The 26,657-nt window shown below is 44.6% G+C and overlaps 1 protein-coding gene across 1 annotated transcript; it reads right to left on the bottom strand.

Moving 5' to 3' along the window:
* Positions 1-8,264: 8,264 nt before the first annotated feature.
* Positions 8,265-26,541, bottom strand: LYG1 (lysozyme g1). Its single transcript, XM_026456415.1, is given in 6 exon segments — positions 8,265-8,538; positions 8,707-8,839; positions 18,047-18,231; positions 19,954-20,058; positions 23,309-23,383; positions 26,448-26,541. Coding segments are annotated over 5 exon segments (585 nt in total). The 5' UTR covers positions 23,352-23,383; positions 26,448-26,541; the 3' UTR covers positions 8,265-8,419.
* Between the last annotated feature and the right edge of the window lie 116 nt (positions 26,542-26,657).

The raw sequence follows: 26,657 nt of genomic DNA, 5'->3' as shown, positions 1-26,657 counted from the left end.
GAACTGAACCATGAGAACACTTGGACACAGGGCAGGGTACATCACACACCAGGGCCTGTGACAGGATAGGGGGATAGGGGAGGGATAGCATTGGGAGAAATACCTAAAGTAAATGACGAGTTAATGGGTGCAGCAAACCAACACGGCACATGTATACATATGTAAGAAACCTGCACATTGTGCACATGTACCCTAGAACTTAAAGTATAATTTTTAAAAAATCTGCATACGGTTCTTTTGGTCCCTGTTTTACAGCATTAAAGGAAGGGTATTGTTGTCCTCCTGAAGTGATTTTTTCCCAAGCTCTAATGCACACTCCTCCAAGCTATTCTATGGCATCATCCTGCAGGACCACTTGTGTATCTAAACCAGCCCGGTTGCTGACACCCAAAAGTTGGTCTGCAGTTATATTAATTTGAGGTTGGGCCTGGGCATTGTGAGCAGCCTGAATGGAAGCTTCATCTGCCCACCAAATTTTAAATTGTAAGAACTAAGCAGGAGTTAGATAAGCTTGAGTAAGAGCATCCCAGTCAGTAGGAATCATTTGACTGGAGACAGCAACATTCTTTAACAGTCTCATTACAAAAGGAGAACCTGGTCCATATTGATTAATAGCTTGCTTAAATTCTTTGAGTAATTTAAAAGGAAAAGACTCAAATGTAGCTATAATATTTCCCTGTTGATCTGGGGGGTGTATCCTAACAGGGAACTGCCAAGCCTCTATATCACCCTCTCATCTAGCTTGCTGAATTCCTGCCTGAATAGAACTGAGAGTAGTAGCTTGAGGCCCTGCTTGAACAGTCACTGGGGTAACTACGTTTTGCCCAGTGTCCTCTGGAAAAGAAAGATCTGGAGGGTCAGGCCACTCTTTTCCTTCAAAATAATGAAGGGGTACAGAAAGGTAGAGACAAACCTCTCCCTCCTTTGCCGCTTTAGCTTTAACTGGCAAACAAACCTGCTCTGTCACCTCTTCTGTTACTTCGTTATATTCTCCATCCTCCTTCTCATCAGTGTGCAAAGGTTCCAAGGTGGAACAAACCAGAGCCCATACTTGTCCCATTGTTACCCTGATACTTCCGAGCTCCCCTTCTTACTCCCCACATGGATTGCTTAAGAGCTTTTGCGTGTCCTCCAGCATAGTTCCACATTCTCCAACCGATGCTCCGGCAACCCTTCGACCTGGGCTCGAGCCCCACGTATGGGTACCACTTGCCAAGACCAGCTTGGTCACAGAGACCCTAACTCAGTGGTGCTAGAGGAATTAAAGACACTCACACAGAAATAGAGAGTGCGGAGGGGGAAATCAGGGGGCTGACAGCCTTCAGAGCTGAGAGCCACACACAGAGTTTTACCCACATATGTATTGAGAGCAAGCCAGGGATAAGCATTGTTTCTATAGATTATAGATTAACTAATAGGCCGGGCGCGGTGGCTCAAGCCTGTAATCCCAGCACTTTGGGAGGCCGAGACGGGCGGATCACAAGGTCAGGAGATCAAGACCATCCTGGCTAACACGGCGAAACCCCGTCTCTACTAAAAAAATACAAAAAACTAGCCAGGCGAGGTGGCGGGCGCCTGTAGTCCCAGCTACTCGGGAGGCTGAGGCAGGAGAATGGCGTAAACCCGGGAGGCGGAGCTTGCAGTGAGCTGAGATCCAGCCACTGCACTCCAGCCTGGGCGACAGAGCGGGACTCCATCTCAAAAAAAAAAAAAAAAAGATTATAGATTAACTAAAACGGGAAACAAAGGGATGGGCTCTGGCTAGTTATCTGCAGCAGGAACATGTCCTTAAGGCAGATGGATCGCTCATGCTATTGTTTGTGGTTCAGGAATGCCTTAAGCAGCTTTCCGCCCTGGGTGGGCCAGGTGTTCCTTGCCCTCATTCCGGTAAACTGACAGCCTTCAACGTGGGTGTCATAGCCATCATGAGCATGTCACAGTGCTGCAGAGATTTTGTTTATTGCCAGTTTTGGGGCCTGTTTATGGCCAGATTTGAGGGCCTGTTCCCAATAGGTTCTTGGCTGGAGACATCAGGGCAGCATGTCACCCACAGGAAAAAAACACTGAGGGGACCTTTCCAGTGGCGCTTAGGAATGAACAAAAAAATTATGAACTGTAAACTGTTTCCCTCAGAAGTCAAGGAGAAAACAGAGTCACAAAAGTCTTTTTTAAATGCTTGGATGTTTTCCGTGTTGTGTTTTCTCTTAGCTTAGAAAGGACAACGCCTGCCAGGCTATAATCAGTGTTGTCACATCAGGCTCTAAGGACAGTTATGAACAGTCTTCTCTCCTGAGATGTTTCAGATAACACATCTCAATGCATCTTTATCAAGTAAGGCAGCTGCAGACCCTCCAAGACCACATAAATACTGTGTTTTCCTGAGGATTAGGTTGCATAATTCCAGAGATGTCTGTGGTTTGAAGCAAATGAATTAGCAACAGAAGAGTCATGTGTCAATGAGTGAAATGGAAAAACAAGGGTAGAGGCAGTCTTTCTTTTTTTTTTGTTTTTTGTTTTTTGTTTTTTGTTTTTTTGAGACGGAGTCTTGCTCTGCCGCCCGGGCTGGAGTGCAGTGGCCGGATCTCAGTTCACTGCAAGCTCCGCCTCCCGGGTTTCCGCCATTCTCCTGCCTCAGCCTCCCGAGTAGCTGGGACTACAGGAGCCCGCCACCTCGCCCGGCTAGTTTTTCTGGATTTTTAGTAGAGACAGGGTTTCACCGTGTTAGCCAGGATGGTCTCGATCTCCTGACCTCGTGATCCACCCGTCTCGGCCTCCCAAAGTGCTGGGATTGCAGGCTTGAGCCACCGCGCCCGGCCAAGGCAGTCTTTCATCTGAGGAGCAATGCAGGGTCACCCTTCAGGATGGACAGATGGTTCACCCATCTTCCCCAGGAAAATGAAACCACAGCTGCAGGTCTGAGTGCCAGTGTTGGATGAAAGCTGGAAGCTGTCTCTGAAAAGCAGGCTTCCCCTAGGCTGGATGAGTCAGGCCAGGGTGCTGCTCTTCTGGTAAAGTCAGAATTCCACTAAGCAAGTAAGAAGCCCTTTGGTGTGAAGTGTCAAACATGTATGTAACAAAGAAAATATTTTACAATCTTCTAAAGCAAGTATGTCCAACCCGGGCCTCATGCAGTCCAAGACAGCTTTGAATGTGACCCAACACAAATTAGTAAAATTTCTTTTTTTTTTTTTTTTTTTTTTTTGAGATCAGGTTTTGCTCTTGTTGCCCAGGCTGGAGTGCAATGGTGCAATCTCAGCTCACTACAACCTCTGCTTTCTGGGTTCAAGCAATTCTCCTGCCTCAGCCTCCCAAGTATTTTTAGTAGAGACAGAGTTTCTCCATGTTGGTCAGGTTGGTCTTGAACTCCCGACCTCAGGTTATCCATCCATCTCGGCCTCCCAAAGCCCTGGGATTACAGGTGTGAGCCACTGTGCCCGGCCCGTAAACTTTCTTAAAACATTATGAGTTGTTTTTTTTTTTTTTTTAGCTTATCAGCTATCATTAGTGTTAGGGTATTTTATGTGTGGCCCAAGACAATTCTTCTTCCAGTGTGTCCAGGGAAGGCAAAAGATTGGACACCACTGTTCTAAAGAGAAGGAAGAGAAATATAGAGAGAGGATTAAAACCAAAATGATTTCAGGCTTCTCAAGAGTAACCCTAAAAGCCCAAAGACCAACACAGCAATGCTTTAAAAACTCCAAAGGAAAATTATTTCCAAACTAGAATTCTGTTCCAGGACAAATTCACTAATTCATGTGAGAATAGAAAGAAAGATATTTTGGACATGGAAAGTCTCAAAAAACTTATCTCCTATTCACTTTTCTCAGAAAGCTGCTAGAGGATGTGCTCCATCAAAACAAAGGAGTCAGCTGAGAAAGGATGTAAAAAATGAAAGGTGCAACACAGGACAGCTACAAAGGAATATGGGAAAGGGGATCTCAGGATATTTGTAGAGCTTTCTGACTTACCTGAGATAGGAGCAGGTCAGAAGTTGCTAGGAAAGAGTTCTTCATGAAAAATAATTGATAGACTCTCTGATATGAACTACCAATTAAGAGGAAATTTAGAGTTGAACTAGTGATAAGTACAGACAGAACTAAGGCAGCAAGCAATGAATAATTATTAACTCCAATATTATTCAAGAAAGTAAAGTAATCTTGGATGATTATACAACTCAGCTATAAACAGTGTTTGCATAGTATCTGATCTGAGACCAAACTATTTTTTGTGATGTAATTCACAGTCTGTAGGAAGAAATCTCTGGCATCCTAATAGAAAAATCTTGTACTTAAAAACAAACAAATAATAACTTTAATGTGATTAAGACTTACACCGAGACACCAGTCCCCTACACACCTAGTTGACTGTCAGCCCAGAGTTTAGTGATCTTTAACCAAATATTCTTTTCTTTTTGTATTATTGAGAAATTTAAAATCTCTACAAAACATCAAAACGAAAGAAAGCAGTTTTATTATTGAATAAGCAGAAACCAGCATACCATGGACAAAGCTTGATCATCTGCAAAGAGATTTTACATGCAGAAAGAAATTCCACCCTACTTAGGCAGCCAAGAAGTTACAATCCTTTTTCATTCTCAAAGGAGGTGAGAAGTTACAATCCTTTTCTACTGCTCTATTTTTAGCCATTACATACATATGTTCTCTATTAACAGTAACCTGTCCTCCTATGAGAAGACTTAGAGCCATTTGCTGTACATTCTTTCATAGTTTAGCCTAAATTCACCTTTATCAAAAGGAATAATAATGGCATGGCAACATGGTGAGACCTCATATCTAAAAAAAAATTTAAAGTTACCAAAGTGTGGTGGCACATACTTGTGGTCCCAGCTACTCAGGAGACTGAGATGGGAGGATCACTTGAGCCCAGGAGCTCGAGGCTGCAGTGAGCTATGATTGTGCCACTGCACTCCAGCCTGGGTGACAGAGCAAGACCCTGTCTCAAAAAAAAAAAAAAAAGGAATAATAAATTTGTCTTATCTCTGTGACAAGCAGATTAAGATGGAGACAGAAAGGTGCTCAGAGATCAAACTTCCACAGTGAATGGGACATAAAGACATTATTTTCCTAGGTGTTTACATTTCAAAGAGGTGGCTGTCAGATTTCTGCACAAAACACTATGGGTTGTAAAGCTGACAAAAGGCTAAATCAGGAAGACGTAAAAAAATTTTTTTTATATGCTTTTCACTGGTTGGGACCATCCCGCCCAGCGCAAACTGCAAAATATTTAGCAGTCTTTGCCCACCCACTTCCCAAAATACCAGTAATGTCTAACCCCATCCCCCACCCCAGGCTTTGTAACAATACCAAAAGAAAGAGAATGAGGAGAAGGGAGGGAGGGAAGAAAACTGCCCTCACATATTTTCAAATACCTCCTGGAAAAGGAAGGCCAAGCTAGAGTGACCAACTCATCCCAATTTGCCTGGGACTTTTCAAGTATAATTTTACCAGTTTTAGCACTAAAAACTGTATGTCCCAGAAAATCCACTAGTTCCAGGCAAACCAGGCCAGCTGGTCAGCTGAACACCCCATGACATATGCACACATGTGCATGTGTGTGCCAACCATCTAATTATGTACATGTGCCACTTAGGAAAAAATTAAAACTTAAAATAAAAAGATGGGCTTTAACATTGAAGATATCTGGGTTTGGATTATGGTCCTGTCCCTTACCGGTTTTGTGACCTACGGCAAGTTTCTGTAGATGAATTACAATCATCCCTCGGTATCCTGAGGGAGTGGAGCCAGGAGCCACCCCCATACCCAAATCCATGGATGCTCAAGTCGCTGATACAAGATAATGGAGGGTTTGCATATAACCTATGCACAGCTTCATGTATACTTTAAATCATCTCTGGATGACTTATAATACCGAATACAATGTAAATGATACGTTTTTTTTTTTTTTTTTTTTTTTTTTTTTTGAGATGGAGTCTTGCTCTGTCGCCCAGGCTGGAGTGCAGTGGCCAGATCTCAGCTCACTGCAAGCTCCGCCGCCCGGGTTTACGCCATTCTCCTGCCTCAGCCTCCCGAGTAGCTGGGACTACAGACGCCCGCCACCTCGCCCGGCTAGTTTTTTGTATTTTTTTAGTAGAGACGGGGTTTCACCGTGTTAGCCAGGATGGTCTCGATCTCCTGACCTTGTGATCCGCCCGTCTCAGCCTCCCAAAGTGCTGGGATTACAGGCTTGAGCCACCGCGCCCGGCTGTAAATGATATGTTAATAGTGGTACCATTTAGGGAATAATGACAAGAAAAAAAAAGTCTTTATGTTTACAGTACAGATTAAAAAAATTTTTTTTTCTTAAGGTTTCACTGTGTTGCCTAGGCTAGAGTGCTGTGGTGCATAGCTCACTGCAGCTTCAAACTCCTGGGCTCTATTTATCTTCCTGCCTCAGCCTCCCAAGATGCAATTTTTTTCCCGAATATTTTCCATTCACATTGAATCCACAGATGCCGAAACCATGGCTATGGAGGGCCGACTATACCATCAACAACTCTGGTTGCCACTTCTCTTGTCTGTTCAAGGGAATAAAAATGATGCAACCTGTCAGGGCTGGTGTGAGAGCAACACCTAATAAATGGCCTTGTCTCTTTCTTGCATGAATTTGGGCCTCAGCTCTCCAAAATTCACCTACTGACACACCCTTAATTTTTTTTATTTCTTCTTTAGCGAAATTAGCTTATTGTGTTCTTGGCTAATTATCTGTATCTGAATTAGAAAAGGAGCTGATATGGCTTGGCTGTGTCCCTGCCCGAGTCTCATCTTGAACTGTAGTTTCCATAATCCCCACATTCCCATTACCTCCGTGCTGCTATTCTCATGATAGTGAGTGAGTTCTCACAAGATCTGGTGGTTTCATAAGGGGCTTTTCCCTCTTTGCTTGACTCTTCTCCTTCCTGCCATCATATGAAGAGGATGTGTTTGCTTCCCCTTCTGCCACGATTGTAAGTTTCCTGAGGCCTCCCCCGCGGTGAGGAACTGTGAGTCAATTAAACCTCTTCCTTAACAAATTACCAAGTCTCAGGCAGTTCTTTATAGCAGTGTGATAATGGACCAATACATGAGCCTTTGTGAACAAGGACAATGTCTTTGCAACCTGGTTTTATAGTTCTTAATGCAGTACCTGCAAATAGAGGATTCAGCAGGATTTGTTAGTTGCTATATCATCTTTAGCAATCTGTAAAGTGCTGATTTATACAGATGATAGAATGGGACATGAATAACTTTTATAGAATATAAATCTTCAAATTCAGTAATTTACTAGTACAGTGCACAGCCAGTTTGCTTGCGGGCAGCTCTGGCTGATGAATTACCTCCCATGGCCTGGCTCTCTTGGTGACTTAAGCGCCTTCAAACAAGGGAATAGTTTAGCTGAGTTAGAGATAATTTGGGCAGGAAAATTAGGGAGTTTGGGTGTAGGAGAAAGTTCAGTTGTCCAGGAAAGGAAAGGAGACAATAGCTTTCATGACAGAGAGACAATTCTAGGGTTAAGATGATACCAGAAAGTTAGCAAGTGACTTTCCTGAAGCCATTTCATACAGTAGATGGGGCTGGCTGCCATCTTATCCTTTTTCTCATCAAAAAAAAAAATTTTTTTTTTTTTTGAGATGGAGTCTCACTTTGTCACCCAGGCTGGAGTGCAGTGGCCCAATCTCTGCTCACTGCAACCTCTGCCTCCCGGTTTCACACCATTCTCCTGCCTCAGCCTCCTGAGTAGCTGGGACTACAGGTGCTCACCATCATGCCTGGCTAATTTTTTGTATTTTTAGTAGAGACGGGGTTTCGCCGTGTTAGCCAGGATGGTCTCGATCTCCTGACCTCATGATCCGCCCGCCTCGGCCTCCCAAAGTGCTGGGATTACAGGCATGAGCCACCGCACCTGGCAAAATTTTTCAATTAAAATTTGAAACACTGACTTTTATCAAAGAAGTTCATGATAGGATTGCCAGATAAAATACAGGAAGCCCAGATAATTTTGAATTGTAAATAAACAGTCAGTAATTTGTTAGTATAAATGTGTTCTGAATATTGCGTGGGACTTATACTAAACAATTACTTGTCATTTATCTGCAATTCAAATTTAACCTCGGCTTCCTACATTGTTGTTTGCTAAATCTGGCAACGCTAGTCAGTGAAAAATAAAATTCACTTCACAGAAACCCACAGCATGGCTAATGTCCATGAGAATGCCTTTAAAGAAACACAGCCCTTGATCCACACAGACAGACACTACATATCATTAAATGCAGGTCAAAATTCTTCCTTTAATGTGATTCATGTTATTTTAATGACTTTTAGGTTAAACTCAGATTCCCAGTTACAGGCGGCCTTGGCTAGTTTTATCCGTGTAACATTTGAGGCTGCATATGTGATCACGGTCTTGAGTTTCCTCTGAGCTGTTAGAAGCCGCGTCTCTTGAGGTACTTGGCTCGTGCAAGGACATCATTGCAAAAGTCACAGCTCAGGTCCTGGCTGCTTTGGACATAGCCAGCACCCCCACTGTAGACGCAGAGTCCACCTGAAATGCAGGAGATAGGTTAATACTGACCTAGGGTACTCAGCAGTTAACTCTGAGTCTCTTTACTAACTGCCTATCAGGAGGCAGCTGGGGAATCTGGTGCAATGTAATACATTTGTCCCTATTAATTCTGTGCTTGAGACAACTGACTGACAGCGTTACACGTACCTCTCAGGTACTGGTCAGGGGTCCAGGTTGGAAACCTCCTCTGGATTTCTTTGATTCTAGTAGTCAGAGCTTCAGTCATCTGGGAAATCTGAGACTCACTAATCCAGGATGTGGGAGCATGAGAGCCAGGTTCCTGGAAGGAGGGAGGCAGAGAAGAAGCCATGTAAGCTGGGTGGGAGGGTGATCTGGCTTCTTGGGCTCAGTGGCACTTGTCCATTTCTTTTCTGTTATTCTTCTTTCACCTTTGATGGAACCAATGCCACCTTCAGTCTCCCCGTGAGGTAGGTTAGGTCATAGCCTCCCTTACGGGGAACAAATTTACCAGATAGGTGGAGAGAACAAAACACTGACAGTGCACAAACTACATTCGGGACTCATGGTCAGAATATCCTACAGCGCCAGGCACAGTGGCTCATGCCTGTAATCCCAGCACTTTGGGAGGCCGAGGCAGGTGGATCACTTAAGCTCAGGAGTTCGAGACGAGCCTCAGCAACATGGGAAAACTTCATCTCTATAAAAAATACAAAACTTAGCCGGACGTCGTGGTGTGCACCTGTAGTCCCAGCTACTTAGGAGACTGAGGTGGGAGGATCACCTGAGCCTAAGAGGATCGATCGATTGAGCCTGGGAGGCAGAGGTTGCAGTAAGCCATGATTGCACCACTGCATAGCCTGGGTGACAGAGTGAGACCCTGTCTAAAAATAAATAAATAAAAAAAAATTTTAAAAAATCTGCGGTAAGCAGGACAAAGAACAGAAGGGAAAATCTCCAGATCCATGCAAGCACAGAAACCCATGATGAGTGTCCATGGGTTGACTTACGCTCATTGTAAGAGTGAAAAAAAAGCACATCCCTGGGTGGAGAATTCAAATGCAGAGACACGCAATATACGTGCTAGCATGCAAAGCAATAGCACATGTGCATGCAGGAGACCCCGAAACATGCATAACAGCAACAGCCATCCCCTCTCTCATATGAATAATCATATAATCTTTCCTTGAAGGGATTTCCCCATGTCACATAAGGCTGTCTCATTCTCCACCCAGCTACCAGAGTGTACTTTTGCTTTGCGATAAACTTCTTTGCCTACTTTTACTTCGGACTTGTGCCCCAATTCTTTTGTGCGGCCAAGTCAAGAACTTGACCTGGCCCTCCAACAGCACCTGGAGATCAAACAGTAAAGCTATTTATACCGGTTAGAATAGCTACTTGTCATGCAAAAATGCAAAAGACCGGTGCTATAATTTGAATGTTTGTCCCCTGTGAAACTCATGTTGAAACTTAATCACCGATGTGGCAGTATTGAAAGGTGGGGCCTTTAAGAGGTGATTAGATTAATCTATTCATAGATTAATGAAGGGGTGGCCTGCCCCTCCACACCTGTGGGCGTTTCTCGTTAGGTGGAACAAGAGACTTGAGAAAAGAAATGAGACACAGAGACAAAGTATAGAGAAAGAAAAAGTGGGCCCAGGGGACCAGCGCTCAGCATACAGAGGACCCACGCGGGCACCGGTCTCTGAGTTCCCTCAGTATTTATTGATCATCTTTACCATCTTAGAGAAGGGGAGGTGGCAGGATAATAGGATCATCGTAGGGAGAAGGTCAGCAGTAAGACATACGAATAAAGATCTCTGTGACATAAGTTTAAGGAAAAGTGCTGTGCCTTGATACGCATATGCAAACATCTCCATAAACCTTTTTAGTGCATAAAGAGTAGCATTGCTGCTAGCAAGTCCCACCTTTCGCCCTAAGGCGGTTTTCTCCTTTCTCAGTAAACAGAACATACAATCGGGTTTTACACTGAGATGTTCCATTGCCCAGGGATGGGCAGGAAACAGATGCTTTTCTCTATCTCAACTGCCAAGAGGCCTTCTTTCCTCTTACACTAGTCCTCCTCAGCATAGACCCTTCACCGGTGTCAGGGTGGGGGACGATCAGGTCTTTCCCTTCCCACGAGGCCATATTTCAGACTATCACATGGGGAGAAACCTTGGACAATACCTAGCTTTCCTAGGCAGAGGTCCCTGCGACCTTTGTCAGTGTATGTGTGCCTGGGTACTTGAGATTAAGAAAATGGTAATGACTTTTAACCAGCAAGCTGCCTTCAGGCACTTGTTTAACAAAGCACACCCTGCACAGCCCAAAATCCATTAAACCTTGAGTCACCACAGCACAAGTCTCTTGCAAGGACAAGGTTGGGGGTAGGGTCATAGATTAATAGCATCTCAAATACAGAAAAAATGGAGTCTCTTACGTCTACTTCTTTCTATATAGACACAGTAGCAGTCTGATCTTTCTTTTCCCCACAGATTAATGGGTTAGGGGGTTAATGGTTCTCACAGGAGTGGGGCTGGTGGCTTTTTAAGAAGAGGAAGAGAGACTAAGCCAGCACACTCAGCCACTCACCATGGGAGGCCCTGAGCCACCTTGAACTCTGCAAAGAGTCCCCACCAGCAAGAAGGCTTGACCTTGGGGTCCCTAGCCTCCAGAACTGTAAGATATAAATTTTGCTTTTCATAAATTACCCATATTGAGGTATCCATGTTATTTTATGTTGCTTATTCTGTAAAAAGCAACAGAAAACAGACTAAGACAACGAGGGTTGGTGGGGATGCCGAGAAACTGGAATCACTGTGTTTGGACGAACGGAGGCAAGATGGTGCACTTCCGGGTTCTTCTTCACCACCAACTCTTCCCGCGCGTGAAAATGCAGCCAGCGCCCAGGGAGGGTGCAGACCAACTGGGCATGCGCCAGGTGACGTCAATCTGAAGAGACCAAGATTTACCTGGTCGCACCTGCGGAACGCCCCTGACACGCCCATGCCCCACCTATTGCCCTCCCACTCCTAGAAAAGCCGCTCTCCGCCATTGAGCCACGCGGCCTTCTCACAGCCCCAGCGGCCTTCTCACAGCCCGGCGGCCCTCTCACAGCCCCAGTCCTGTCGGGATGTCGGGACTGTGGGAAGTCCGTCCGAGAGCCCCACGGGGGGACTCTGCCGGCCTCCTTCGCCGGAGGCCGACAGACTTCTCCCGCACACCTTAGGTTACCAAAATAAATGTGTAGTTTTGCTGTTACACTTGCCTACCCGCTGGTTCTTTTGCGCCCGCTGGGCTGGTCTTAGAAAAACAAGACACACTGTACATTGTTGATGGCAATGCGAAATGGTGCAGCTACCATGGAAAACTATATTGTGGTTTCTCAAATAATTAAAATTAGAACTACCATATAGGCTGGGTGCAGTGGCTCACGCCTGTAATCCCAGAACTTTGGGAGGCCAAGGCGGGTGGATCACCAGGCAGGAGTTTGAGACCTGCCAGGCCAAAATGGTGAAACCCCATCTCTACTTAAAATACAAAAATTAGCCAGCTGTGGTGGTGGGGGCCTGTAATCTCAGCTACTGGGGAGACTGACACAGGAGAAATGCTTGAACCCAGTAGGTGGAGGCTGCAGTGAGCTGAGATCGTGCCATTGTACTCCAACCTGGGCAACAAGAGTGAGACTCTGTCTCAAAAAATAAAAAATAAATAAAAGTAAAAATTAATACCATATGATTTAGTAATCCCCTTTCTGGGTTATTCATCCAAAAGAATTGGAATCAGGATCTCAAAGAGATATCTGAGCTCCCACATTCATCGCAAAGCTAAGAGGTAGAAACAACCTAAATGTACCTGATGAAAGAAAGAAAGACACAGAGACAAAGTATAGAGAGAGAAAGGCGGGGCCCAGGGGACCAGTGCTGTGCTTACAGAGGACCCATGCTGGCACCGGTCTCTGAGTTCCCTCAGTATTTGTTGCTCAGAAGATGAGGGAGTGAATCAGCAGTAAGACATACAGATGCCCGGAGATGTTCCATTTGCCCAGGGAGAGACAGATGTTTTTCTTTTGCTGAGATTTAGGAGAATGGTACTGACCTTCAACCACAAGCAGGCTTTAAGCATTTGCCTAACAAAGCACATTCCTTACAGCCCAAAATCCTTTAAACCTTAATTACCACAGCCATGTCTCTAGCAAGGACAAGATTGGGGGTAGAGTCACAGATTGACAGCATCTCAAATACAGAGCCAAATGGAGTCTCTTAAACTTCCTTCTATCTATAAGAACACAGTAACAGGCTGACCTTTCTTTTCCCCACATTTCCCTCTTTTCTTTTCAACAAAATCACCATATATCTCTCAACTTCCTGAGCCCAGTACAAACACGTCCCACCATGTATCTCTCAACTTCCTGAGCCCAGTACAAACACATTTCTCAACTCAGAGACTACCATATATCTCAACTTTAGAAAAACACCACCTGGAAAATCCCCGACAAGGACACAGCCGTTTGTGGTTTTACTGAAAGCGCGGGAACCAACAGAAAACTGCTAAATGTATAACTTAAAATGTTAACCAATTGTAATGCTGTAACCTAGAGAAATGCCTTGTTCCTCTGTAACCTTACAAGTCCTGTTTACATCGGGCTATAAAAAGCAAGCGCACGCATTGTTCGAGGCCCTCTTGTAAGCTGTGAAGCGGAGGGACCAAGTTCGAACTTGCAGTAAAGATCCTTGCTGCTTGGCTTTGACTCTGGACTCTGGTGGTCTTCTTCGGGGAATAAACGGTCTGGGCATAACACTGACAGATGAATGAATAAAGAAAATGAGGTATACACATATCATGGAATATTATTCAACCTTAAAAAGAAGGAAATTCTGCATTACATGACAACAGAGATGAACCTTGAGGACACTATGTAAGTGAAATAAGCCAGTCACAGAACAAACACTACATGATTTCACTTATATGAGGTATCGAAAATAGTTAAGTTCATAGAAGCAAAGAACAGAATGATGGTTGCCAGGGGCTGATGGGGAGAGGGAAACTGGGAGTTGCTAATTAATGGGTATAAAATTTTAGTTATGCAAGACAAGTAAGACCTAGAGATCCGATGTATCACATTGTGCCTGTAATTAACAACACTGTATTGTACACTTACACATCTGTAGACGGCATTATCCTTAGCAAACTAACACATGAACAGAAAACCAAATACCACATGTTCTCATTTATAAGTGGGAGCCAGATGATGAGAACACACGGACACACCGATGGGAACAGCACACACCGGGGCCTATTGGATGGTGGAGGGCGGGAGGAGGGAGAGAATCAGGAAAAATAACTAACGGGTAGTAGGCTTAATACCTGGGTGACGCAATAATCTGTACAACGAACCCCCATGACACACGTTTACCTACGTAACAAACCTGCACATAAACCCCTGAACTTAAAAGTTAGAAAAAAAGGCTTTCTTTTTTTTTAGAACTAGGTTTGTGACCGTAAATCTCCCTTAAAGAATTTTTACTATATCTCATGGTTTCTAATATCTAGTGTTTCTCTATCATCCTGTTTTAGTTATTTTTAAGTTTCACTATGATTTGTTTCTTTAACCTGAAGAGTTACTTAGTGTTGTGTATGTGTGTGTGTGCATTTTAAATTTCCATATGATCAGAGGTATTTTTAATTTTTAAAATTATCTTCTAGCATAATTGTATTATTGTGAGATCTGAAATTTTTGAGGGTTTCTTTAATAGATGATATATGATCAACTTTTGTAAAATGTTTCTCATATGCATAAGACAATCGTATATATCCTAATGGATACATAAATAATTATATCCCCCTCCTTCTCTCTCTCTTTTTCCTTCCTGCTTTCCCTCCCTCCCTCCCCCAATTAACAATCAAGCCTGTTAATTGTGTTCTTGTTACATCTGTTAATTGTTTTACTTATTTTTCTTCTATATCTTTGCGGTTTGTTTATTGTATAACCTGTAAATAATCAAGAGAGATGTGTTAAAATTTCCTACTATGATAGCGGGTTTATTATTATAGTAATAATAATTTATGCTGCATATATTTTGAGGTTATTTTACTGTATTTTGAGGTTATTTTACTGGTGTCTATTTGTTTTAAATTGCTTTACTTCCTTAACAAATTCAATCTTTTTGTTATGTCATGATTCTCTCCATCCCAAATATTTTTTCTTCTACAGTGTATTTCATTTAATGTATCATAGTTCTCAACATTATTTTGATTATTGTATTCCTAGTAGGTCTTCTTTTTACCATACTTTTACTTCAAACTTTCGCATATTCAAATGCTTTAAGTGTTTCTCACATAAACCATGTAAATCTGAATTTGGGCTTTTAATCTCATTCATACATCTGTGTCTTTAAACCAGTAGGTTTCCTCTATTTATATTTATTGCAATTATTAATATCTTGTAGTTGCTACTATCAGCTTAATTTGTTATTTCAATATGTCCCTCTTTTTCTACATTCCTTTTGACTCCTATCTTAATTATTATTATTATTCTTTTTATTTTATTTTTTTTTGAGACGGAGTCTTGCTCTGTCGCCCAGGCTGGAGTGCAGTGGCCGGATCTCAGCTCACTGCAAGTTCCACCTCCCTGGTTTATGCCATTCTCCTGCCTCAGCCTCCTGAGTAGCTGGGACTACAGGCGCCGCCACCTCGCCTGGGTAGTTTTTTGTATTTTTTTTTTTTAGTAGAGACAGGGTTTCACTGTGTTAGGCAGGATGGTCTTGATCTCCTGATCTCGTGATCCGCCCGCCTCGGCCTCCCAAAGTGCTGGGATTACAGGCTTGAGCCACCGCGCCCGGCCCTTAATTATTATTATTATTAAAATAATAGAGACAGGGTCTCAGTCTCTCACCCAGACTGGAGTGCGGTGGCGTGATTTCAGCTCACCGCAACCTCCGCCTCCCAGACTCAAGTGATTCTCCTGCCTCAGCCTCCTGAGTAGCTGGGGATTACAGGCACCCCACCACTACTGCCTGGCTAATTTTTGTATTTTTAGTAAAGACAGGATTTCACCTTGTTGGCCAGGCTGGTTTCAAACTCCTGATCTCAAATGATCCATCCACCTCAGCCTCCCAAAGTGCTGGGATTTTAAAGATATGAGCCACTATGCCCAGCCTATTTTGTAACTGAAACTATGCCTCACCCTAAATAAGGCAAGGACTCTCTGATCCCTTGGCTCCCCACCCCTGCTTGCAGCACCCATCATATTGACCAAACCTATACCACGGGTTTTACTTAAAATGTGGTCCAGGGACCAGCAACATCAGCAACAACCGAGAACTTATTTATTAGAATTGCAGAACTTTGGGCCCCATTTCAGACCTACCAAATCAGAATTCTCATGTAAGCAAGAGTTCCAGGTGTTCATATGCACAATAAGCTTCCAGAGTCAGTAAACTAGACTTAACAACAACAACAACAAAATCTGTGGCCAGGCAAAGTGACTCACTCCTGTAATCCCAGCACTTTGGGAAACTGAGGCGGGCAGACCACTTGAGTCCAGGAGTTCGAGACCAGCCTGGGCAACATGATGAAACCCCATCTCTAAAAAAATACAAAAATTAGCCAGGCATGGTGGCACATGCTTGCAGTCCCAGCTACTCAGGAGGCTGAGGAGGATCGCGTGAGCCCAGGAGGCAGAGGTTGCAGTGAGCTAAGATCGTGCCACTATACTCCAGCCTGGGTGACAGAGCCAGACCCTGTCTTTAAAAAAAAAAAAAAAAAAAAAAAATCTGTTAAGATGATAGACCTCACGTTAAGTGTTCTTGCCAAAGAAAAAAGGTAGTAAAGTTTCAAGGTTTGGGCTAAGGAAGGGACGAGCAGACATTTCACTGCTGCTTCAGCATAAGGGTGTAACTTAGTCAATGACTGAGTTAGTGTAGGTAGCAGTGTGATGCACTTCTTCAATGCTGCCAGTGCAAACCCTCCAAACAGGCCAGAAAGGGGTTTTTCTGTCTGAACTTGTAATTCTTTTTCCAGATGGTCTAATTGTCTAAAGAGACTTCTGACCCTTCTTATATACCTTTGATTACCACTTCCATGTAGGTTTCATCATATTTGGGAGAAATGTCCAAATCTAGAGAATTCTCTTTTTTGTTTTTGTTTGTTTTTTTGAGATGGAGTTTCCCTCTGTTGCCCAGGCTGGAGGGCAGTGGCGTGATCTCAGCTCACTGCAACCTCCATCTCTCAGGTTCAAGCAATCCTGCCACCTCAGCCTCCCAAGTAGCTGGAATTACAGGCATGCACCACCATGCCCAGCTAATTTTTGAATTTTAGTAGAGATGGGGTTTCGCCATGTTAACTGGGCTGGTCTCGAACTCCTGACCTCACGTAATCCGCCTTCCTCGACCTCCCAAAGTGCTGGGATTATAGGCATGAGTCACTGTGCCTGGCCCAAATCTAGGGAATTCTTATTTCATCTTCAAAGGAGATGGACTCATCCTTTCCTCAAAAACCAGATTTTACAAGGGAGACAGAACAGGGCAGCAGAAATGATCCCAGCCCTAACATCACAAAATACTGTTCTCGGTCCCAGTTCTGCCTCTTGCAGCTGACATGTGACTCTGCAGCAGCGACTCCTTCCTTGTGATTCTGTTTCCTCACTTGTCAAGGATGGATCGCGTGCCCCTCACCTCATCTCATCAGATTATTGGATGGGTCTCCAAATCCAACTAAAATAAGGTATTTGAAAGTACTTGAAAAGTATCATACAAAAAAGTCACGGGAAGCAAATTTGAAGAGATCATCGAGAAATACATTTTCCCAAAATCTTAAAAAATGACTGCAGTACTCACAGGTTCTTCAACAACAACCACCACAAAAGCAGTGTGAGATCAATGGAAAAAATCGAGCCTCATTCTCACCCCTGCCTTCACTGATTCCCTGGTGCAGAGTTCGTTCCACAGTGGATTAGTGACCAGTTCCCCAAAAGTCTCTATCTGCCAAGTGATACCAGGCAGAATTCATGTGAAACTAGAACTCAATCTTCAGAACTAAGAATTGTATAGAAAAAAGATAAAGGAAAAGAAATTTAACATTTTTTGAGAATCCAACGGATATCAGGTAATTTTTTTGCATTATTTCATGGAATCTTCATAATAATGCTGTAAGAATGGCATTTTATAGGTAGAGAAACTAAGGCCCGTGAGATTAAATGATTTATTCAAGGTCACATGGCTACAAAGTCACTGAGGAGAGATGTAATCCATGATCTTTCTCTTGGACCACTTAGGTCTAGAAATCCAGAATAGGGTGACCCGGATGATATTCTGGAAACATGGCATTATTTACTGTGAAAAGAAATTACGGCTCAACATGAAGCAGAAATATTGCTGCTCATATCTCTCAGGCAGAACTTAGACTGTCACATCTCTAAAGAGCTTCATTCGTGCTGTGTTCTACGAAGCTTTGCCATCATCCAAAAAAACAAAGCAGTGGTGCCACAGAGCAGAATGGCCACATGTGTCAACAGATGGAGAGTTACCTGCACCACACTAGTCGTATCGCCCACATTGACCAGAATTTTGTCACCAGGAGACTTCCTGGACAAGATACCGGCGATCACGGCAGGATCCACGCAGTACTTTTGGCCAATGGTCTGCATCGTGGGTTGATGTTTCAGGAGGTATGGCATGTCTATTTCAGCCAGCCTTTCAGAAGCACGAACTCCTAAACCAAACACAAAAGGAAGGATGCAGCTTGGTGTGACTTATGCTGCAATGGGAGCTCAAGAGGAGAGGGAAAGAACAATCCAAGGATCTGGGTAGAGCTCGAGGACTGAGAATCCCAGATTTTGGTCTTAAATCTTTTTTTCTTTTTTTTTTTTTTTGAGGCGGAGTCTCGCTCTGTCACCCGGACTGGAGTGCAGTAGCCGGATCTCAGCTCACTGCAAGCTCTGCCTCCCGGGTCTATGCCATTCTCCTGCCTCAGCCTCCCGAGTAGCTGGGACTACAGGCGCCCGCCACCTCACCCGGCTAGTTTTTGTATTTTTAGTAGAGACGGGGTTTCACCATGTTAGCCAGGATGGTCTCGATCTCCTGACCTCGTGATCCGTCCATCTCGGCCTCCCAAAGTGCTGGGATTACAGGCTTGAGCCGCCGCGCCTGGCCGGTCTTAAATCTTTAGTAGTGGCCGCTCCCTGACCTGAGGTTAGGACTGTCCTCCCGTGAACTTGAGTCAGCATCTCCTGAGCCAGGGTCCCCTATGGCTCTCAGTGTTCTTCGGCTGGGCTCTCACAGGCTGCTCTGACTCGCCCAGGACAATTCCATGGCAATAGGAACCATTGATCCCATTCTAAGCACGCTAGTAAAATAAAATGTGCCTGCCTATCAGCTGCAACATGACATGAAGGAGAAATTCTGCCAAACCCTTCAATAAGTCTTTAGAGAGTGTTCCTCAACAAGTTTGTTCACAATTGCACAGTTTTCCACTCCTAAACGACACCAAGAAATCATGCGAGTTTAAACCTTTCTAAAATAATAAGAATGCTGGGCAAAACGAAAGCCAGTATTAATCTACTTGGCTAGCCTTACCTTCTAGGTGCTTTTATGGTTTAAAAAGAACTCTCGACCGGGCACAGTGGCTCACACCTGTAATCCCAGCACTTTAGGAGGCCAAAGAGAGTTACCTGCACCACACCAAGAGAGTTACCTGCACCACACCGGCCAGGCGCGGTGGCTCAAGCCTGTAATCCCAGCACTTTGGGAGGCCGAGATGGGCGGATCACGAGGTCAGGAGATCGAGACCATCCTGGCTAACATGGTGAAACCCCGTCTCTACTAAAAATACAAAAACTAGCCGGGCGAGGTGGCGGGTGCCTGTAGTCCCAGCTACTCGGGAGGCTGAGGCAGGAGAATGGCATAGACCCGGGAGGCAGAGCTTGCAGTGAGCTGAGATCCGGCCACTGAGATCCGATCACCTGAGCTGAGATCCGATCACCTGAGGTCAGGAGTTCGAGACCAGCCTGACCAACATGGTGAAATCCCATCTCAACTAAAAATACAAAATTAGCCAGGCATGGTGGCACATGCCTATAACCCAGCTACTCGGGAGGCTGAGGGAGGAGAATTGCTTGAACCTGGGAGGTGGAGGCTGCAGTGACCCAAGATCACACCATTGTACTCCAACCTGGGCAACAAGACAGAAACTTCATCTCAAAAAATAAAAAGCACTCTTATTCACATTGTGTTGGTCAGAGCTCACAACAACACTGTAAATACTGCTAGCCCCCTTTCCATGGATGCAGGAGGCAGCTAAGTGACTTGTTCAAGAAGCAGAGCTTTGGGACCCCATACCCGGAACCCGGAACTCTTTCCAACACTCAGTAGCGTGAGGCATGGGAAACAGTGAGAGCCAGGTGGACAGGTTGAGAGGGCAAGAGCTCATAACTACCACAGTAGTTCAGGCCGTGACGTCTTCCAATCCCACAAGATGCTCCAGGGGTGTCCAGGGTTTAGATGTTTCCATAGCATCCCCAGTTGCTGCTTTCAGACAAGTCTGCAAGTTGAGAAAAGTTCAGCCTAAGGCACGGAACTAGTTCTTATCATTCTGCTGTCCATGAATAAAATTACGTTAATAAAAGTAACTATAGCCGGGCGCGGTGGCTCAAGCCTGTAATCCCAGCACTTTGGGAGGCCGAGACGGGCGGATCACGAGGTGAGGAGATCGAGACCCTCCTGGCTAACACGGTGAAACCCCGTCTCTACTAAAAATACAAAAAAAATTAGCCGGGCGAGGTGGTGGGCGCCTGTGGTCCCAGCCACTCGGGAGGCTGAGGCAGGAGAATGGCGTGAACCCAGGAGGCAGAGGTTGCGGTGAGCTGAGATCCGGCCACTGCACTCTAGCCTGGGCGACAGAGCAAGACTCCGTCTCAAAAAAAAAAAAAAAAAGTAACTATAATAAAATCAATGACATCACCCTCACTCTGCAATTGAAACTCTTTTGAAATTTCAATGAGACATATCCCAATAAATGATCACAAAAACTTCCTCAATACTAAATTCTCACCTGCTCTCCTGAAGACATGAGTAACTATTGGAGCTACTGAAGCAGTTACACTCTTTGTAAAGCTCTGGTGCCTTTGACGTTGTCAGGTGCTGTCTTGGAACACATCAGAGAGGATCTGTTCCCTGTAAAGTAGTCCTCATCCAACTTTTTTTTTTTTTTTCTGAGACGGAGTCTGGCTCTGTCGCCTAGTCTGGAGTGCAGTGGCACGATCTTGACTGTTTGCAACCTCTGCCTCCTGGGTTCCAGTGATTCTCCTGCCTCAGCCGAGTAGCTGGGATTAAAGGTGCATGCCACTACACCCAGCTAATTTTTGTATTTTTAGTAGAGACGAGGTTTCACCGTGTTGGCCAGGCTGGTCTCGAACTTTTGACCTCAAGTGATCCGCCCGCCTCGGCCTCCCAAAGTGCTGGGATGACAGGCGTGAGCCACCACGCCCGGCTTCATCTTTCATCTTACATGAACTCTGATCACTTCTCCGTCAAATACGCCTAACTTGTTGCTCTGATGAAATATTTATGTTTGCTCTGAAGAAACAAGTATAAAACTTGGATGTCTCTGGGATATCAACCCAGACCCAAAGTAAGGCACTGCCTGTAAATGGGGATTTGAGGCTGGCTACACTTTCTGTCAGGTACATTTCTAGATAAGAGCCTAAGGCTGCAGAAGGGGGTGAAGGAGAGAGGCATGGGACCAGTCTCCACATGGGATCACCCACTTTCCACTTCTTCCCTTTCTCTCTTTATCCTTTCCATCTCTCTCTACCTGTCATTCCAGTCATCACGGAAGGGGAGGAGTGGTTTCAGACACTCAGGATTTCACAAAGGCCATTGAAGAGGAGAATGTTCCTTCTCTTCACCCCAGGAGGAGGGTGCATGAGTATTTCGATCTACAATTCACACAAGGTGGGTGCACAAGTATTTATAATATATCTACAATTCACACCAGAATGGGGGCACATGAACCAGTACTGAGATACCTAGAGTAGACAGGAAATTGCTCCTTTTGAGAATCATGTCACCATTATAAGGCTGTAAGAATGTCTCATTAGATTACCTTTTTATTTATTCATTTATTTACACACAGGGTCTCACTGCTACCCAGGCTGGAGTGTAGTGGCATGATCATGGCTCACCACAGTCTCAACCTCCCAGGCTCGACCTATCCTGCCACCTCAGTCTCTCAAGTAATTGGGACCACAGGCACAAGCTACCACATGTGTCTAATTTTTGAAGAGATGGGGTTTTGCCATGGTGCCCAGGCTGGTCTCCAACTCCTGAGCTCAAGCGATTTGCCCGCCTCAACCTCCCAAAGTGCTGGGATTACAGGCGTGAGCCACCGCACCCAGCCAGATTACTCTTTTAAATTTATTTGATCCTTTAAAGTAGATTAGATTATCAAACCTTAATGATTTGCAGATCTTGGGAGATATATCTATTGCATATAATCACATGTTCTGTGTATTTACATAAATGCATTTTCAGGTTCTATTTTCTTAGAACTTGATGGGGTTGATAAATACTCGTCTTTTGGAGTAAATACTTCTACTTTACAAACTTGTGATAAGTAACCTAAGAGAAATGTGGAAATGAAAAGACTCGATCTTTTATGAATGTACTAAAAATTAAACCAGCTGACATGTTCTTTTTTATTTTTGAAACAGTGCACCTTTATCTTTATGACTGGTGACAAATGTCCTTAGTATTGCAGTTGATTGCCTTCACTCCTTGGTTCCTGCCTTGGGGACCTCTCCCTAGCCACACTCTCTGATCCTCAAAGTTCTTTGCATTCCCGATGCTTAGCACCTTGTAGGCATTTTTACATATTTGTTGAATGAATGGGTCAATAACTAAATGAATGACTATAAGACCTCATCTGAGAAATTTATTGAATTTAGAGTCAGGAAAATGTAGCTTCTCCTGAGGAACTTTGCTTCCTCCTTTCATTAAAAAACAAGTAGGCCGGGCGCAGTGCATCACCCTGTAATCCCAGCACTTTGGGAGGCCTGATCACGAGGTCAAGAGTTCAAGACCAGCCTGGCCAATATAGTGAAACCCTGTCTCTACTAAAAATACAAAAATTAGCCGGGTGTAGTGGCAGGCGCCTGTAATCCCTGCTACTTGGAGAGGCTGAGGCAAGAGAATCGCTTGAAGCTGGAAGGCAGATGTTCCAGTGAGCTGAGATTGCGCCACTGCCCTCCAGCCTGGGCGAAAGAGCAAAATTCCATCTAAGAAAACAAAAGCAAACAAAAACAAGGACGTTCCCTTTTTCCTCCAGCTGCAAAGCTGAAGTTCAATCACAGCAACTAAATCAGCCTCAATGTTTAGCTTAGTCACCTGTACTGAGTTGCCTTGATTCTGGTTTTCTATTTGAATTCATCTTATTCGTTAGTCTTATTCTGGCAACCACCTCAATTCTTCTATGGAAATATATGCTCTAGAAAGAAATTCAATTTGGCATTTTTTATAGTGGACAATGAGCAGCTGTCGATGGTGTATATTTAAAGTCTGGCATCAAGCAGTGCTGTTTGAAGCCCACCTTGCATTCCAGAGAACGCCACTCTTTTGTGGGACATTTGGGGAGAGGCTGCTTGTTGGTGGCTGTTCCTAACTCTGGGATTTGTTGGACAGTTTAGGAAAAAAATAACGTTTTTTGTTGCATTTTCAAGTATTAGAAGTGCCATTATGTTCCACACCTATCCTTCCCATCTCCAAAGTCATTTGGAAAAATCAACCACACTCACCCATCAGGGCAAGGAGCCCCAGCAGAAGCCACAATGCACACATGATGACGATCTGGCTCTACGGCTCCTGAAACACTTTTAAAACAAAAATTAGCTTGAGAATACAAAAATGTCAATCATCATCATAACATGTATTGTTTCTATAGAAGCAGGGGTGAAAAGAACAAATTTCCCCATATCTGACCTAAGAAAATGAATGATTTGAATCATAGTGGAAAAAAGCAAAAGTAGGACAAGTAAGTCCTCCATTCATCCTTTCAATTAACCTAAAAATGAGAAGACTCTTACTCAGCCCGCAGGAACTCAACACACAGTCGAGTTACCAACTACTTTATCTCAAGAAGGCAAGAAGCTTTGAATCTTAACCACGGAGAAACATACTGACCTGGCTCCAGACCCTGAAAAGCAAATTTCTGATGCTCATACCTCATCCCAAGAGCCTCTTGATTATCTCCATTATCAAAAGGAGAATTTTGTATGGGTGATTTCTGGGAATTTAGGTCCCTTCTTCTTCATGTTTGAGGAAAGACCACACTATCCTCAGTGCCCTGGAACGTACACTGGTTGGAAAACATTTCCCACTGCTCTAATCCCAGCCTGGAATCACACACCCCCTTTATCACCTTGAGTGGTGTTCCCCATTCTCCCTCTGTAAAACCCCAGTGTGGCAACAAACCTAGACCGGAGCCCAGGCAGAACGGAGAGATGAGCTACCTCCACCAGCAAATCCCCAAGAAGCTGGCTCATGGGCAGGGGTCCCGGGATTGAACTCATGAGGTGCTCACAAGACTGGAGAATGAACACCTGGCCACCATGGAGCACCCGCTCATGTGCTCTCTCTCTCTTATCCCAGCCATTCCCCTAGTCACCTTCCATGAGTACAGACAGCCCTGGTTCTCCTACTGGCTACCAAACCAGTACACAAATACCACCCCAGATAGTTTGCTGTTGACCTCAGGGAATGGTAGAGTTTCAGAACCCTTGTCTCCAAAGCGCCTCCCACCAAGCCCTCCCACTCCAGGGTGTATGTCTTCACTGCCCCCAACGGCAGAGCCTGGCAGCCTTTGAATTATTCCTCTTATTACATGTGGGAATGTGCAAATAAACATGGCACTTAGTACTTTCATGATGCTTTTCTCATCTCTTTTGTTTGGAGGTTAATCGTATGGGTTGTTTCTTTCAAACACCCAGGAAGAGATTACATCTCAGGATAGAGAGGCTTTAAGGAAGTCATTTGAAGCCAGGTGTGGTGGCATACACCTGTAGTCCCAGCTACTTGGGAGGCTGAGGCAGGAGGATTGCTTGAGCCCAGAGGGTCAAGGGTGCAGTGAGCTATGATCACACCACTGCACTCCATCTTGGGAAACAGAGCAAGAGCCTGCCTCAAAAAAATAAAAATAAAAATGGAAGTTATTTGATTTCTGTCTTCTTAAACTGAGGGGGCATATGCCCTTCAGATGCAGTCACGCTTTTTGTTATTCTCTCCACAACATTGAGACAGTCTGTCCGATTTTGCTTAGTTGGGCAGAAAATGTCATGCTCAGTCCCAACACCAAAAAGATTCAGGGATCTGGAATTTTAGCTGGGTCTGCAGGAACTCTCAGATTTAATCACCCAATAGGAGTCATTTATTCAGCACCCTGAGCCTCCAGCAGTAAACAAGAGAGGACAACCAGTCCCAGGAGAAAAGAATGAAGAGCTGCTTGGGTATAAGAAAAGCTCATGGCCTCATGAGAGTGCACCACTGGCTTTACGGAAGGACCCTTCAGAAAAAAGCACTGCTCACGTTCAAATGCTCCACCCAGGGTATTTCACTCTTTTTGCTGCTTTTCCAGGAAAGAAAAATACTTCCTCTTGGGAACCCAGGTGGAAGGGCCAGCTTTTATTGTAACAGGAGAACTACCTTATTTTCCATGCTTGGAACTAGATACCTTGGTTGAGAAGTCACTTCAATGAAAGAGTCTATGTAAATACATGTGCCACTTAATGGAAACACAGAATTACTTTCTGGTTGCTCCTGGGACCGGGTCATCAAGATAAAGCTTTTCAGTTTCATCAGGGGAGAGCAAAAAGTGACAATGGACTTTTTCTTTTTTTTTTCTTAGAGCCAGAGATTCACTCTTGTCACCCAGGCTGGAGTGCAGAGGCACAATCATGGCTCACTGCAGCCTTGACCTCCTGGGCTCAAGTGATACTCCCACCTCAGTCTCCCAAGTAGCTGAGACTAGAGGCATATGTCACCATGCCCAGATAATTTTTTAGTCTTTTTGTAGAAATGGGTCTCACTATATTGCCCAGGCTGGTCTTGAACTCCAGGCCTCAAGTGATCCTTCCACCTCAGCTTCCCGAGTAGGTGGGATTACAGGCTTAAGCCATCACACCTAGCTTGGAATTCTTAAATGGATGAACAATGTGTTTTGTTCATAAATAAGCATGTTAAAGCAACCCAAACTCTATGGCCCAACTTCACGAGTGCCGAAAAGTACTGTATGTTTAGAAGAGATTTTTTTTTTTTTTTTTTTTTTGAGGCGGAGTCTTGCTCTGTCGCCCAGGCTGGAGTGCAGTGGCTGGATCTCAGCTCACTGCAAGCTCCGCCTCCCGAGTTCACGCCATTCTCCTACCTCAGCCTCCCGAGTAGCTGGGACTACAGGCGCCCGCCACCACACCCGGCTAGTTTTTTGTATTTTTAGTAGAGATGGGGTTTCACTGTGTTAGCCAGGATGGTCTCGATCTCCTGACCTCGTGATCCGCCCGTCTCGGCCTCCCAAAGTGCTGGGATTACAGGCGTGAGCCACCGCGCCCGGCTGAAGAGATTGTTGAGACATCACTTGGGTGTGCTCAAAGAATGTCTGTCAGTTCCCTATGACTCATTCGTTAATTCCCCTGTGGCTTCCTGCTTACAACCATTATGAAGATGTCAGACCAAGGCAGCACAGTGGTCATGATGTCAGGCGCAATGTCTCTGGTAGCATCCCTCTTCTCCCTACCCAGAGAGCAAAATAGTAACAAACAGCAAGGGGGTGTCAACAAGCTGGAGCAACGGGCCTGCCAGGCACACTGGAAACTGACAACCAGAGCATCCCTCAGGAGCTACCTCACGTTCCTGGTGGCTTGGATGGGGACATCTTCCTCTACTCACCCTCTCTCCACTGAGTACTTTGGAATTCCCAAAGCACTGTGTAAGTTTGTAAGGCATAATGGACCATGTCTTCTTCAGTTCATCAGTTTTTCTGGAGAAGGTGGAAACAGGTGTCTTTGGTCTCATGATTTCCTCACCTTCGAATCTTTTCCAGGGCCGGGCGCGGTGGCTCAAGCCTGTAATCCCAGCACTTTGGGAGGCCGAGACGGG

The sequence above is a fragment of the Piliocolobus tephrosceles genome, chromosome 15 (genome assembly GCF_002776525.5).
Source record: "Piliocolobus tephrosceles isolate RC106 chromosome 15, ASM277652v3, whole genome shotgun sequence".
In the NCBI taxonomy this organism is placed as follows: Eukaryota; Metazoa; Chordata; class Mammalia; order Primates; family Cercopithecidae; genus Piliocolobus; species Piliocolobus tephrosceles.
This window is presented reverse-complemented; position numbering and strand designations above follow the sequence as displayed.